Source organism: Monopterus albus, unplaced genomic scaffold, assembly GCF_001952655.1.
Source record: "Monopterus albus unplaced genomic scaffold, M_albus_1.0 scaffold288.1, whole genome shotgun sequence".
Classification (NCBI taxonomy): Eukaryota; Metazoa; Chordata; class Actinopteri; order Synbranchiformes; family Synbranchidae; genus Monopterus; species Monopterus albus.
In genome coordinates, this window is record NW_018128168.1 from 42,645 (window position 1) to 58,819 (window position 16,175).

The window sequence follows — 16,175 nt, forward strand, 5'->3', positions numbered from 1 at the left end:
TATAATAGTCAAGCTCTGAATTGGAATAGTTAATTACTGATGTTGCAACCTCTTAAATATAATCAAAGCAAAACAACATTTGATAGTGATGATAATACTTTAAATTATGATGTAAAGTCACCACAATGAACCTGGATGTGCACCACATAGAGAGAAATCTCTAAGAAGAGTCATTTAACCCCTGGATCACTGGAATAAGACCAAATTCATGGAGAAATAATGTAACATAAAATCAAATAAAGCTGTGTCCCAATTCACGAGCTGCCTCCATATTCATCACAACAGGCTGATGGGGCGGTTTCAGTCTCCTCCAAATGCAGCCTCGGTTCGTGCCACAGTTTGGAAAACACAACTGATATTTGCTTTGTGACTCTGTGTCCTGCAATCTATTTTGTGCTGGTCAGCTGCTTAATGGTGCATTAAAATGTCCTCATCAACTCATAAAGGCAGGAATATATCACATAACCATGGCCTGTGTTTGAGATGTTTGACTTCAGGTGGTGACCAGTCACTAAAAAAAGCCAATACAGGATGTAAATAATGAAAGGGTGTAATTTCCACTGGGGATTATTTACTCACTAAATCTCTATAAATACTATTCTCTTGCCGTTCAGTTGCCATAATCCAGAAGACAGAAACTCCAGATTGATTAATGCTGATATGCTTACCTGAGCCACCTTCAGTTACTACTGTGTGCTCAGAGCAATACACTTTCTGAGTAGCAGGGAGTTTTTTGCAGATCAATTTTTCCCTGGGCGCTGCCTCACAGGCTAAATAGAGCTTGTTTGGGCTCCATGAACTCTTACAGGAACAGCTGTAGCTGCTATTCAGGTATGAAAAACATAATGGCCCTCCTCTGTATGCTTTTTTAATTATTAAAACTAATTTATTTTTATATTTAGTTAAGCTTCTCCTAGAAAGGTACTGAAGTAACATAATTCAAAGAAGGCCATAGGGTTTGTGTTGCTGATGTTTTGATGGGTTATTGCTATTGTTTTAAGGACTGCATGACAATCCCCTGAAACAAAACCTAAGCTCATAATATAATGGAAGTCAGGCATAAACTACTGTTTTTTTGTCTTAACCTCCTGGAAATTATAATAAATGCATGTTTTTACAGATATATTCAAGTTCTATGGCTATACTGTATTTGTTATTAACCTGGTACTCTGACAGTAGTCCACCATGTGTTCAAATAGAACTGAGGTATGGTCAGGCCTGCCCATGTTTTACCACTGGTTTGTCTGTAATTTGAGGGTAATTTCTTGGTGATAAACACAGAAATGTTTCACATGTTTGGTTTTATGAGTTGACGAGGACCATTTTAACGCATCATTGGTTTTGGTTAGCCCATATCATTTAGGGAGGAGGTGCAAATTCACCAGAAAGCTTCTACACAAGGCATTACCTGAAACTGAACACAGCTCACATCATCTCCTTTAAGTCGCTCAAACACATAAGCTACTCCCTGTCAGGTCAGGGCTGATGTCATCTGGACGTCTGGATCTGATTGGATGGCTGGGCATAGAGGTACTTCCAGATGGCATAGTAGTGTATGGCTGCTCCCATAGCCACAAACAGGTGCCAAATGGCATGAGCAAATGGGACGATGCCATCACTTTTGAAGAAGACCATCCCCAGACAGTAGCAGGCTCCACCCAGCAGCAGCTCACAAAGTCCTGACTGCTCCGGCTGGGAGGAGGCAGAAAATACACTAATTTTAAAGGCGCATTACCTGTGATTTTACACACTGTCTGATAAATCAAGTGAAAAAGGGACAGGACACAGTGTCTCTCAGCTATACTGCTCCCCCTTCCCAATGTGCTGCCTACACCTCTTTTTGTGTCCAGCTTCTTTACCCTGTAGTTTCAAAATTCTGCCCATAAATTACTCCTGTCTGAGACCTAGTAAAGGTTATAATAAGCATTTTTCAAACTGGGGGTAGTCATTTCAAACAGCCAGCCATGGAGGAGCTCTCAGCAGCTAAAAGTCTAAAACAGTGGCTTGCCAGAGCAAATAGGTCATGTTCTTTTGCAAAGAGAGTGGGACAAAGAAAGAGCAAAAACCAGGGTTAACATCAGTTTGACTTTTTGAGATGAGTGTCAAAAGCAGCCAATCCAGTTCTTCCTTCTGGATGTGTTAGTATCTAAAGCTTTGTTTTGATAACATTAGCAACCTAGCAGGGTCATGATTTTACCTTTATATTGAATTTATGTCATTTTAATTTGGGAATAATTTGAGCTTTGTGTAAAATGAGTGCTTTGTGACACATTACCAGTAACCAAAGTGTAATACTGCATTGCCAAATGTACTGATTGGTCAGCTAACACTAGCTTCAGACTGGAGGCTGCATTTTCTACAGTTTGTCATAACCAGGCATCCGTAGTTAACATCATAGCTTTAGGAAACAGGACAGGAGGGGCAAAAAGCACTAGAAGTGTTTTCTGGTGTCAGTTTGTTTTGAGTCTCATTAGAACCTCTGGCATCTGAAAAGAAATTAGGCAGAGTAGCTTTAGGTTTTAAAGACACTACAGTGGGGTAATGTCAAAACCATACAGACTACAGGTGAGGCTAAAAGAGCTCACCATTGAGAGGATGACCAGGGCAGGAAAAACTCCCATCACCGTATAGCAGATCAACTCCATGATCTTATACCTGATACAGAGAGGAATATTTGAGTTCATTCTTGAACTTGAGAGCAGTATGTGTGACAAAACTGTCTCAGCACAAAGGTCCACTTACTGGCGTTGTCTGAGGTTAGTCTTATCTTTAGCTGTACCAGATGTTAAGGTGCTGAAGGGTTTGCGGTAAGTCCTGGACCCTGAATCTTTGCGACTTGCCAACAGCCCAGTGACTTAAAGAAGTTTGAGTTAGCACCGTCTGTCATATCAAAGTGTGATGCTGCACCTCTTCCTCTCGCTCTCTTTCTCACTGATACGATGCTCTGCTTTGTGTCGGAGGGTCCTAGTCACTAATCTTTTACATTTTAAGTGCTGATCAATGTTAAATCTAAAAATGTTTGTTTGTGGACTCATGTTTCACACCACTATTGGTGAGGAAGTTGTGAAGCCGATCAGGTATCAGCCAAACATCACAGATCCTAGATAACTACAGTTTTGTTGTCATTTGCTGTGGTAAACTTCAGGCACTTCCTAATAATACATTCTAAAATGGACTACTTCCACTTTTAGTTAATGTTAACATTTAGTCCATATACTTTTTTAAACAATGATATAAAAATGTTCTGAACTTTTAGTCAGGAGCTCGCGTGGACTCGAAATCTCACTCTTTCTCAAGCAGTTACCCAAACTACTGAATATAATGAAACCTGTCCAAAAGTATTGTAGCATACATATGTATGAATACACATTAATACCTGGAAGCTAACAGAGTAACTTGGTGAAGAGTTACAAAAGAAGAAGTCTTAAAATCATGTATGTTTATGACCTTAAACTTTAGTTAGAAAGTGATCCGTAGTTACAGCCTCACATTATACCACACAAACAGTATCTATCTTCCACACAGACAGGTTTAAAGATTTCATATTTTGATTAATATAGTACCTTGAGTTTGGATTTTTCAATTGTTATTCAGGGAGAATACCTTATATTAGTCCATTCCTACACACCTGAGTCAGCTCAGTTCACTGATGAGGATCACGGGATGAAGTTGTAATTTCAGAAAAAGCTAGTAACTGGATCTTTAAGTTGGGATTGTTTTGTCACACAGGAGAAATATTGATTAGATTACTGATAAAAGTAAAGGTTGAATGTCTGGGCTGACCTCTCATGAAAAAAGAAGACGTAGGCGGTACCAAAAGAGGCCATGACCCACACCAGCCAGCGCATGTGGCACGCCCAGGGGCCCAGCTCCCGCAGGTTCAGCCTAGGGACCAGCATCAATACATATCACTACAAATATATGCAGCCACCCCCCACCCACACACATATACACACACATACTTAGCAGGCTAGTTTGTTTACCAAGGGGCGTAGGAGGCAGCAATGAAGAAATAGATCACCATCCTGTCACACATGTGGAAACAGTGCTCCACAGACCTGAATAGAGAGATCAAACAGCCTCGTGACAACTGAGTGCCACTGTTTATACATCTCATATGCAAATGTTTTTCAGAGAAGAACAGTGTTTACTGAAATATTACAATGCTGTCCAAATACTGTGTTAAATGTGTGTGCGTGTACCGTAAGTGGCTCTTCTTCCAGGACACAGTGTGGAACAGGGTGGAGATGATGAAGAGTGAGCTGAGCCCGGCGCCGTACACCCAGGCCGACAACCGTTCCCATTGGTCCTCCGACTGAAAGTGCAGCACTGAGCTGCCCAGCAGGCTGGGGATTATCCATAGCTAAATGAATTCATAACATAAATGAAACATGAGACACAAGAAGACAAACACACAGAATAAACAAGTCTTGTCCAAGATGTACTGTAGGTGTAGTTTGAAGAAAAAAAAAACTGTCAGTGTCTATTTTTTTGTTATGTAATGCTGCTGGATTTCTTTCCTGTTTTCACTGAGTGTGTCATTTCATCTGTGAGATTAATGCACTTTCTGTGGTCTGGGTTTCTGTGTGCACTTACGGCATGTGTGGCACAATTGGCAGCATGCTCGTACTCTGTGGGCTGGTATCTCTTGTTAGGAGGAACACGGTTGTTCATGAACCTGGAAATATCACAAATCAGATGTAATTTTACATGTTCAATAGCATCAAAGCTGCAATGATTAGTCAAGAAAATTAATAGGCAACTATTGTTTATTCAAATCTTTTCTGGTTCCTTTAGTTTCAGTAATAAGAAACTGAATATGTTTGGATGCTTTGGACCATTAATTCACCAATTAATCATTAAAGTAATCTGAACATTTATATCTATAAGGAAACAATCTTTAGTTGCAGTGATGATGAACTGAGTTATATGCAACAATAAAACATCTGTAATGTACCAACTAGCAGAGCTGAAGATACTAAAAATTTAAATAAAAAGACTTTTACAGCAACATTATTGACTTCTAGCTGAAAAGCAGCATTTGTGGAAATGATACATTCAGCACAACTGATGCGTTTCCTCTTCTTAATGTCCTAAAAATCTTTAATATTTATTTCTCAGTGGTGCTCATGTAATTTCACCCCACCATCCTTGTGCTTAGCAACACTGGATCATGCTTCAACTTGTTGCCATGGCCACAGTTGCCTGGCAACATTGGGAAACCACGGACCAATTGAACCCGCGGTTTTCCTGATGATGTCTTTCATAAACAGTTCACATGTACAGATATACGTGCATGTACATGCACGTATATCTATATACACACACACACACACACACACACACACACACACATACATATATATGAACTCAGTTCTCTTCCTTTGAACATGAACAGAAGCAAACCCAGAACAGTTCAGGAGGAAGCCCCTTGTCATGATGTCACTGTTGTCATGGAAACCATCAGGCACGAATTGTCTTTTTTTTTTTTTATCCACACACCAGAAAACTCTGTTTCATCCCTCTCTCTCCCCTGTTCCCCAGCCGCGGCTCCCCTCTGCTTCCCCACTATTAAATTAACATGCAGGAAGGCAAACAGACGAAGACATCCACACACACATACACTCACAAAACACAGCCCCTACCTATTTTTATGCTGCATCTTGTGGAGCCAGATTTCATAAGAGACCTAGATTTAGCAACCTCTCTCTGTCTCTTTGTCTTACACACACACACTTCTATGATTGGTGGGACTCACAAGAAAGAGGCTGCCATCAAAGGGAATACCACTAAAATTAAAAATTCATACATATACATTTAGAAGTGAAGGAAAGTCAGTTTGCTTTTCTAAATGCCCCCAACATTAGAAACAGCCAAAAGCATAGTTTTTCATAAAATAATATCTGTGGAGCTGTGTATGTGCAGTGTGTACCATCTCATTAGGGAAAACAGGCTGATGGAATCACAAGTGACTATTCACAGTTTAGAATATTACCCTTAAATCAAACCATGTTGTATCTCTACAGTATGTTGCACAACTGTGTGAGACACAGTGGAACACGACGTTCTCCTCAAAGCTTCTTCTTGTATTTGCACAAGAACCTATGACACTTTTGATTCCTATTTAGTATATAAGTACTTTATTTTTACATTTTTCTTGTTCTCTCTGTCTTATTGTGTTTACTTGTTGCTTTACAGAAGAACATTGCACATAACATTGAGAGCCACCGTACCGGAGTCAATTTCCTCATGCGTCAAACACACCTGGCCACTAAAGCTGATTCTGATTGCTAACACACAGATACAGCAGATAAAACTGAAGTAAAGTTGGGGAATGATATAAAATTCATCTCACATAATGACAATTATGCTTAACAAATGTTTTTTCTCTTTCTCCTGTGCTGTGTTCCTTCTCGTTCAGCAGCTGTTTTAGCGACACTCACTCAGAGCTATTAATACAAACTGACCCAGCCCAGAAACACATCATCCTGTCCCAAATAAAAGGCTTCCTTGCTCTGTATCCAACACATGCCTCACATTGTCTCACTGACTCCCTCTTTGGAGTGTGTGTGTGTGTGTATCAGTGCCAGCAGGCTTGGCCAAGTCATTAATGAATTTATCAAACTGGCTGATAATTACCAGGCCAGAGGCAGAGAGACAGGGCGCCTGGGCGGAGAGGAGCACAGCTGTGGAAACATCGGGATATCACCTCTCAAACAACCACGGCATAGATAGAACAAACTCTCTCTGCGTTGGTCATCTTATTGAACACCACAACAGTTAACTGTTAATATCGAGGCCTATTTTATGGACAGATCATGCTCTTTGTTCAAGTAAAGAAGCAGGGAAAATTAAAAAGAAAAAAGAAAGACTAGTAGAGCTGAAATGACTAGTCAAATGATTGATTAGTGGACTGACAGAAAATCAATCTGCAACAATTCTGATAATAAATAAATCATTTAAGCCGTTGATGAGGCAAAAATTCCAAACATTCACTGGTTGCAACTTCTTATATATGAGGATTTGCCTTTTTTCTGTGTTACAGTAATATAAATATACTGTATATGGATTTTAGACATTCAGTACTTTGGACATTTTCAGTTATGAAAATATCCATTTGTTGTAGGCCTATATTCTAGTGGGTGTCATGTGTTGAGTGTGAAATGATTCACCAGTCAAAGGGAGGTCAGTCATTAACCTATCAAATATTTTTTTCATTAATCATTTGGTCTACGGAATCTCAGTGCTAGAAATAAAATTCCCATCATAGCTTTTGAGAAGTCACAATGTCATTTTCAGATGCCACACCTGATCTGACCAACACTCCATATCCTCATAATATTACATGACATTGCATGATAGATTATAAACTGCAGAAAAGCAGCAAATCCTCAGGTTTGAGAAGCTTGGGCCAGAGAATATTTGGGTCCCCCCCCCAAACAATAATTAATCTTCTGACTCTTTTTATTAATTAACCAATCGATTATTAATCGTTTCTGTTCTGGATGAGAACAAACAAAAATAATATCAGGACTGCCACTCAAACCAAGGGAGCGTTTTTATGTATGGCTGCAAAAATAACCACAAAATCACCTCCCACCTTCTTGAACTGTGAGCTTCATCCCTAAAGCCGTCATGCACAACAACCCATATCACACCAGATAAAACTGCAACATGATTTGTCCTCTACAGCCTCAGTCTACTGTACAATGAGCACAAACTTCCCACACATGCAAATGGATCCATATCTGCTTTTCCTGTATGTATCAGCTGAGGGGATTTTTGCATGTGGCCAGCAGGAAATATTTGGGTGCAGTGTGGTCTGCTGGAAACAAACAACTAAATTCTACTGAAGTAAATTTAATATCTTTGGGTTCTGGGCTGGTGGACAAGAAAACAAGACACTAGGCTCTGAAAACTCAGAATAAACACTATACATGTATATGTACCATTTTCTGACATTTTAAGGAACAAACAACAGATTAGTTGAGATGAGTGATAATGAAAATAAGTCAATTACAGTCTTAGTCTGCTTTGTTTGATGTCTTCGGTGAAACCCATGAAACAAAAACAAATTCCTTGTGTGTAACATACTTGGCCAATAAAGGTGATTATCTTTATCCTAAAAGCACCACAACCCGACTTAGACCTAACTGGCTTTTGGATGCAAGTCCACAAGATATATAGCAAGTCCAAGAGGCTGAAGATGAGGAGGACGTGTGTTTCTGTGGTCTGTTGTGTTTCAGAAATGACAGTGCACACAAAAAGAGGAGGCAGAACAGACAGCAGGATGATGATGATGATGATGATGATGAGGACGAGGATGGGGGAAGTGGCAGGTGGGCTTTATTCTTTAAAAGGCTTTTCAAACAAATAAAGCCCAAACTACAAGATGATTAATTATGAGATATGTTGAAATACAAATGGTGACTTTTTAATAAATCATTCCCAAACCCACCCATCCTCCTCTTCCTCCTCACCATCGCCATTAACATCACTATTAAGCAGCATTATGATAAACATTTCTATTTATCTGAGATTTGTACCCCTGAGTTATATTACTAGCGGTAAAATGAGGTTTTCTCCTACCTTACAAGATTCATTTAGTGGAAATAAGCAACAGTTGACAGCAGACGGACAATGTGGCAAAGCCGGAATCCTCTCTGAATAAGCTCAGGTTGTAACGGGCAGGTCTAATGTAACGTAACGAGCATCGCCGTTTCACCGGGAACACGTCGTCGTCCTACGCGCGACTCGAGCAGCCCCCGAGAGACGGATGCATCCCGACACAACTGCCTCCAGAGGATCCGGTCCGGAAGTGTGGGCGTCGGGGACGGACTCCGAGGAAACGGTGGTTGTGGTGGTCTCTGCTGGTCTCTGCTGAGCTCCAGCCGCCGGTTCACCTCATCACGACTCGGTGAGGAGGGCTGGTTCTTATAACTGAAGGCTGCCACATCCCTTTCCAAGGGGCTGCACTCAGGACTGGAGAATTCAGTGCTGATCTGTGTCTCTACGTGCTGGTTCCACCTCTAGGTGGAGATGGAGTCTTGATGATGATGTGTTTTATTATTTTATATTATGCTAAACTGAAACATTATTTAAGCAGATGTTGCTCCCCGATGGGCTCTGATGAATGAACGGATTTCACTTTTAATATTCAACATTACTGTTCTGATTAATTGAGGGCTGTAACCAGGATTTTGGAAATACTGAGACCATAAGTCCAAATCTCCCTTCAAAAATTTCTGACAAGCCACCAAAAAGTCAGTGATATTCATATATTATTGTATTTCTGTCTTTGTATTAAGTCTTCCGATACATTTTAGGACCCTACAGTATGATTTAACTATAGTTTCAAAGCCATCTCCACACTGTCACAATGTGATTTTGGTGAAGTCCAAAGTCTGCACACACATTCCCATTCAGTTCAGTGGGAAAGTCTACTGATCAATCTGCCAGTTTCCTTATTGAAAGTCTATTAAATGAAAATAAAACAGTGGAAATCAACATCCTGGGGATGGTTTCAAATTGTTTGCTTGTTCAAGATATTCAGTTTACAATGATGTAAAACTAAGAAACACAGCTTGGTCCCTGGATCTAGAAAAATATCTGGCAGTTTCACATAAACAATTAATCAGTTATAAAATAGCTGTACGTTTTTGGTATTCACTTTTAAAGACTGTCTTTAAAAAAAAAAAAAAACCCTCAAAACTGGCCTTCCAAACCCTGAACCTCCCTGAACAGTTGGCAAAACAAATGTAGCTGTTACTCGCCTTTTCTGGATCTTCTGACAATACTAAACGGTCTCCATCATGATGCTGAACACACACACACACACACACACCATTCTTCAATACTGTAACAGCAATCATTTATTAGATGCATATTATGACCAGCATATGCTTTTAACAAGTGCAGCAGCCTTTTATCATGATTATTAGAAAATTCCTGCTTGAAGCATTCAGCTCAGACTGAGTTCTCTGTGATTATACTAATCCAACTCATTAAGTACTCTTTGCAGACCTGTGGTCAGTCCCTCTGTTTACAGTGTGGAGTTCAACAAGCTCAGCAAAGAGCTTCAGAGAGATTGCAAACTCTGTTTGACCCCAGTCTGGACATTTTAACCTGTATATAAAAGTTACCTGATTAAAATATGGCCAAGAAGCTTTGTATGATAAGGCTGCAGTTTTTTTTCCATATGTCTAAAAGCTGCAATACTTTGGGCGATTTCAGTTCAGACTATCTTCAAGTTCTTCATCGCAGACTCCAGACTCTGAAATTATTGAGGAAAAAGCAATGTTCACATTATATCTGTAAAAACATCATGTCAAGAAGATATCACACAAATAAGGCCAACATCTGTATTATGTGTATTATTCACAATGTGAGTTACCTTGACATCCCAGATGGCCATTCCTCCATCCATGCCGGTGGTGCAGAACTTGGTGCACTGGTTTCTTCCTCCTGCCAGCACTGAGATTTGGCTGAAATGCAGTTTGAGACAAGTAAAACTCTGTAATTGTGTATACACTTGTATCCCATTGCACTGATACTGTTTATCATTCAGATGTTATGTCCATACCAGGATCTTGATACTAACAAAAACTAGATGGCTGGCTGCATTTTCATGTTGCACATTAGATATAACTTAAGAATAAGATTCTGTAACTCTTCAAATATTTGGAAATTATAACCGCTTTCCACCTCCCGTCTTCTCTTCAGTGAAAATAAGACTTTTAAAACTCATCTACACTACATTTAATTTCTTGTACTATATTTTCCCCAGTGATAGTCTATTAAAAAAAAAGACTTATGTACATATACACATCACTGGAATTTCTCTTGTCCACCTCCTTGCACATATACACCACCTAATTCTTTCAGTCCAAATTATATCATGTTTATTTCCTACCTGATGCTGTTCTTATGGAGGGTGTTCAGGTCTTTGTCGGTGCCCTGGGTCTCTGAGGCCCGACGGTCCAGGTTTTGGAAACGTTCCCTGGCGCTGATGCCCTTCTGGGCCGCCTGCTTAGGAACGTCCAGCTTTCCGCCAAATGTCAAGCTGCCTTTGGCACTGTCATACACAAACAGCACTGGGTAACAGTCATGGCCCTGGAAGAACACACATACACACATGGATGCAATGAAACTGAGCAGGAAAATATATGGATATAGCTACTTGTGCTGTATGATTACTGAGACTCTATAATGACTTTATGACATTCTACATTTTAGCATGTAACAGAATGACATTTCACTGCTTATGTCATTTTCCTGGAACCACAGGCATGTTTGCCTTTATTAGACAGTAGTAAACAATACACAGCTGACAGAACATAAGGGAGACAGAGTGACGGGGGACTACACACAACAGTCCCCAGATAGACTTGATCCAGACATACTGTGATTACGTGTATAGCATCTTTAACTTCCAAAAGGATCACCCATTACTGTCTTTGACTCAATTTGCCATTAACTTGTAACTTGTATTCGCAGTGGTCACTGGTCAACAAAATGCATAGTATTTATCTAAATCATCATTTCTGAATCTGATTGTTGTTAACTGAACATTAACTCCTCAGTGAAGTCAGAATTAATGCCTCTACCTTATTATCCACTGTACCAGTCAATAAGTCAGACACACACAAAATAAGTAAATATGTAAACAGCAGAAAAAATAGATGCATGTCAAATACTCACAGCTGCTACTAAGCTGTTCTCAGTAATGAAGGTGACACACAGCAGAGGAAGCGTCTCAGAGCTCAGGCTGCTCACCCTGTGGAGGTCACAGCAGAGGTCAGAGTGCACACCCATAACACAAACAAACACAGACACACACAGGCACAGTATGTGGCCCCGCCCTTTCTTACGTGGTGGTCTTGCCTCCCTCTGCGACAGACACAGTGGAATCATGGGAGGTCCAGGCCAGACGGTTCCCGGAGTGTGAGAAGCACACACTGTGCACCCAACCGCCGCCTCCTCCTGAAGTCTGAGCTGCAGCTCCGGACCCTCCAGACTCAAACATCATCTCCCCAAAAGGCATTTTGCTGCCCCAGGGAGTGGGGCCCGGCTTTTCCTCCACCTCTTTAATGTAGGCCGAAAACACTCTGGAGGCAAGAGGGGTCAGGAGGTAAGTAACAGATAAGACCAAGAGAGGGAGGCGAAGATGAAAACCGTGACTGATCTTTACTATCAGGATTATGACTTACTATAAATGGCAGAAAGCTTTTTATATGTAACCATATAACCATATAATATGCTATTTGTATGTTGAGTTTTGTGTTACCACTGCTTCATCGTTCTGAAATTTTTGTGAGAAAAAGCTTCTCTTCATCAAAATGCCAGTTTAGGGTTATGTTTTGACTTTGTATCTAGATAAGAATTTGTTCTTTGAGCCTTTATTCAAATAAGGAAAATCTCCACACACAAAAAACAAATGGGTGAGACCTCAAGAAATATGAAAGGAAGCTGCTATCAGAGGGTCCTCACAAGTATATGTCCACCTGTCTTGATTAACTGATACCTGCATTTGAAGTCACAGGATCCAGCAGCCAGCAGGACATTATTGGGATGCCAGTCCAGACTGAGGATGGTGGAACGGATTGGTTTCTTGATGTGCTTACATACCCACCTGTACGGAACGACACAGCAGGTGAGATTTGCCCAAAGTGTGGTTCATAATAATCAAATGTTTCCTTTTAGGTAAATTAGCGACAGGAAGCTAAACCCTCACCAATCATTTTCCTGCTCAAAGTAGCAGATGGAGATGAGACGTGAACCGCTGCCAACAGCAAACTTGTTCTCTTTAGGAGACCATTTCACACAGCGAGCAGCGCGATTGATCCTGAGGATGACCAGGGTGGGCTTCCATGCACCCTCTTTGAGGGTCCACACATAAGCGTTACGGTCTGCGCCGCAAGTAACAATACGGTTACTGTCTGGAGCCCAGTCAATACCTGCAGAAGAAAAAAATAGTACTCATATTTTATGGCTGTGCATATTGAATGAAACAGTTTGACATTTTGTTTTATCTAAAGGTAAAAAAAAAAAAAATCTAATAGACTACGACTACTTTTTATATTGGCAAATGCTTTTGTTCAAAGAGACATAAAAATATCATTAAAAATGACAATTATCCTAAGCATGCTTCCAAAGTTATGGTAAAATGGCTTAAGGACAACAAAGCACAGGGTATTGGAGAGGCCGTCACAAAGCCCTGACCTCAATCTACAGAAAATTTATGAGCAGAACTGAAAAAAGCATGTGCGACAAGGACGCCTACAAACCTGACTAAGTTCTGTCTGGAAGAATGGGCTAAAATTAATGAAAGAAATTAATTTTTGTCTACTATTATTCTGACATTTCACATTCTTAAATTAAAGCAGTGATGGTAATTGACCTAACACAGGGAATGTTTATAGGATTAAATGTCATGAGTTGTGCAAAACTGAGTTTAAATTGACTTAGATGTATGTAAACTTTTGAGTTCAACTTTAACTCCCCATAAAACTCCAACTTGTTGTTATTAACATTACTTTTTGTCTGGATTTAGGAAATCAATGAGCTTTAGAGGTGCTGCTAGATTTTCTTACCTTTGGACAAAGCTGTGCTAACGGTTTCCCACTGTTTACAGTCTTTGTGCTAAGCTAAGCTAACAAACTGCTGGTAATTGCTTCATACCGACTTTACAGACACAAGCACTGCATTAATATTATTTTTCCTCTCTCAACAAGGCAGTTGAGTGTATTTAGCAAAATGTTAAACTATTAATTTAAATACTTAAAATAACTTAATTTTGTTTATTTGGCATCAGTGGGTAGTTGCAATTTAAAAAGTTATGTATAGATTTATATGCAACTTCTAATTCAGCTCTTTCAATGCTCTCTCTTTCACAGTGGTGGATTTAATTCTCAAACTATGTCACTTGGCAAGACTTTCCCTTTTTCATTTTGACTGCTATTTTGGCAACTTGGATGTTTAGAGGAGAACATAAAGAAGACGACAGTAAATCACTCTGTGTTCATGAGTGTGCCTCACCTGTCACCTGCCCATTGTGCTCCTTCAGCTCATGAGTCTTGGTCCACTTGGTTCCATCTTTCTTGTAGATGTGGACATCATGGTTGTTGGGGCAGAGGGCAATCTCTGGAACCAAAAAAAAAAAAACTAAGTACATTGTGCACCAACAGACAGCACCACAAATCAGTGAGGCATTCATTAGTGTGAGGTCAAAGTACAGTGCAAATGTCAGGAGGTGTGTACGCTGAATGACGAGTGGTGGAATGTAACACAGAACAGCTGACTGGATGCATGAGAACAGGAAAACTACAGAAATACACCACACAGACACATGGTATCTTTAAACAGACGATGTGTGAGAACTGTTAACCTTCCTTCCCATAAAGCTGCACTATTTATTGCATAAATAGCCTGTAAATAACATCAAAAACTAATTATGTGACAAGGTTCTCCAATTATTTATTTCTTCGGTAAATGCAATGCGCTTCTGTAACATTTAGGTATATGCTTTTGAAGTACAATTTAGAGAAATCAATTAAGTCCAAATTTAAAATCAGTTGTTGCATGTTTTTTAAGAATGTGGGGGAAACCGGAGAACCTGGAGAAAACCCACAACACCACAGTAGACAGCTGCAACACTCAAAAGCCTTCGTTCTCCACTGAGGTGACCTTATAATTATAATTATTCCAATTTAAAGACTGGTGCTTCAATTGATATTTATTGGTAATTAATCTTGCACCAAACCTTGCATAAGTTTTAGACAGATGAGTCAGATGCTGCATTTTCTTTTTTTTTTGAATACTCATCCTGCAAGATGAACTAAAGTGGTCAGCTGCAAGTTGAGTGAAACTACAACAGTATGAGCCTATGACTCAACCACAGCCGCCTGTTACATCCGCTTTGCTCAGAAACCAAAGCACTGATGACAACAGCCAAATATGGCATTAGTTTCCTACAGCTAACGGAGCACAAGAGCCTCTCAGAAAGGCCCACAGACTCCACCCTGTTACAGGAAACAGGAAATATCTTCACCCACCTGGGAGCCAGTCATAACTTTCTGTCTATTACACAATTTTTTTCTTTGGCAGACACTAGCCAAAGATGTTAAACGACGTATTTGATTAAAAAAAAAAGTGTTGAGCTTAGAGATGAAACAACTGAACAACAAGCCTCAAATGACCAATCAGAGAAGGCAAGCAGACTTACGGGTTTGATCTTTGTTCCAGGCATGGCAGCTAATTGGTTCCAGCAGGAAACTATGATACGCCATGGCCAATCAGATGCTAGAAACAGACCAGGAAATGAGGCAAGGAACCAGCAGCTGGTGGGCTGAGGGATAACAGTCAAGTGCAGAAAAACAGAAGTTAAAATATTCATGTTAAACAGGAAAGAAAACACAACAAAGTTTAAAACTAGTGAAATTTACAAAACTACCAAGTTACAGTGAAAGTTGGTCTATATATGTAAAATCCACCATCCCGACTTCAACTCTTTATGCACAGAGAAACACCCTGTATCACTCAGCCTGTGATAATAAAATCCAGACTTTTAGAGTCATTAGAGGAATGATGCAGGTCAAGGGTAACACAACTCCCTCAAACAAACAGTTAAGAGTACACATCCGGGAACTCATTCAACCATCATAGTCAGTTACTTCACAAGAACTGATTAAAGCCAAATCTTTACATAATAACATCAACATGTCTGTGCTGTGAATGAGGGTGTGAGCAGCAGGATTGCCTGTTGCACACCTTCTACCTTTTTCCTGAAAATGCATTGTGTGTGTACCTCAAGCATGACGTCTAAAAACATTCAGTCAACTGTTAAATATTTTCTAGGTTACTTACCCTGAGGGCAGGACAGAGATGAATGGGTAAGTAGCTGAAGAGATGGATAGAGAGAGAGGGAGAGGAAGGTAGTGGATCAAATAAAGAAGAGGGTGTTCAGCTCGCGGACTCTGGCCAGTCAACGCGAACGCCAACGACAGAGTGAGCTCAGAAAGAGAGAAGCTGAGCTGAAGAGGGAGTGGAGGTCAGAGGGGGAAGTGGAGGAGGGTACAGTGAAGCTCAGACATTCAGGAAGTCAATGCAGGCTTATGCTTAGGATGGAAAACATGGGTGTAGTACATGTAAAATGCAAGAGACTAGGATCAAACCTT

At 40.2% G+C, this 16,175-nt stretch overlaps 2 protein-coding genes across 4 annotated transcripts; both read right to left on the reverse strand.

The window, feature by feature from the left end:
- Nucleotides 1–6: 6 nt before the first annotated feature.
- LOC109973295 (monocyte to macrophage differentiation factor 2-like) lies at nt 7–9,003 on the reverse strand. Of its 3 annotated transcripts, none has more exons than XM_020622772.1 (7): nt 8,590–9,002; nt 4,597–4,678; nt 4,203–4,363; nt 3,984–4,058; nt 3,784–3,885; nt 2,586–2,655; nt 7–1,692 (listed from the first exon to the last, which is right to left on the reverse strand). In XM_020622772.1, the coding sequence occupies exons 1-7, from the start codon at nt 8,601–8,603 to the stop codon at nt 1,489–1,491; spliced, it is 708 nt and encodes a 235-aa protein (XP_020478428.1). In that variant the 5' UTR covers nt 8,604–9,002; the 3' UTR covers nt 7–1,488. The 3 variants fall into 3 exon arrangements, with proteins under 3 accessions (XP_020478428.1, XP_020478430.1, XP_020478431.1); XM_020622775.1 differs by having other exon boundaries at nt 1,600–2,486; nt 8,590–9,003; XM_020622774.1 differs by lacking the exon at nt 2,586–2,655 and having other exon boundaries at nt 8,590–9,003.
- A 1,191-nt stretch (nt 9,004–10,194) lies between these two features.
- Nucleotides 10,195–16,103, reverse strand: arpc1b (actin related protein 2/3 complex, subunit 1B). Its single transcript, XM_020622771.1, has 10 exons — nt 15,865–16,103; nt 15,224–15,346; nt 14,038–14,142; nt 12,734–12,956; nt 12,524–12,631; nt 11,871–12,107; nt 11,701–11,776; nt 10,913–11,112; nt 10,394–10,484; nt 10,195–10,273 (listed from the first exon to the last, which is right to left on the reverse strand). The coding sequence occupies exons 2-10, from the start codon at nt 15,285–15,287 to the stop codon at nt 10,235–10,237; spliced, it is 1,143 nt and encodes a 380-aa protein (XP_020478427.1). The 5' UTR covers nt 15,288–15,346; nt 15,865–16,103; the 3' UTR covers nt 10,195–10,234.
- Between the last annotated feature and the right edge of the window lie 72 nt (nt 16,104–16,175).

Excerpts from the sequence above, each read along its gene's own strand:
- arpc1b (XM_020622771.1), bottom strand. The coding sequence starts at position 15,287 with ATGGCGTATCATAGTTTCCTGCTGGAACCAATTAGCTGCCATGCCTGG. Across the intron at positions 14,143-15,223 it reads CTGGAACAAAGATCAAACCC|AGATTGCCCTCTGCCCCAAC; the intron begins GTAAGTCTGCTT and ends TTTTGGTTCCAG. Across the intron at positions 12,108-12,523 it reads TCCTGTGACTTCAAATGCAG|AGTGTTTTCGGCCTACATTA; the intron begins GTATCAGTTAAT and ends TCTTGCCTCCAG.
- LOC109973295 (XM_020622772.1), bottom strand. Across the intron at positions 4,364-4,596 it reads CCAATTGTGCCACACATGCC|CTATGGATAATCCCCAGCCT; the intron begins GTAAGTGCACAC and ends GAATTCATTTAG. Across the intron at positions 2,656-3,783 it reads GTCTTCTTTTTTCATGAGAG|GTATAAGATCATGGAGTTGA; the intron begins GTCAGCCCAGAC and ends TCTCTGTATCAG.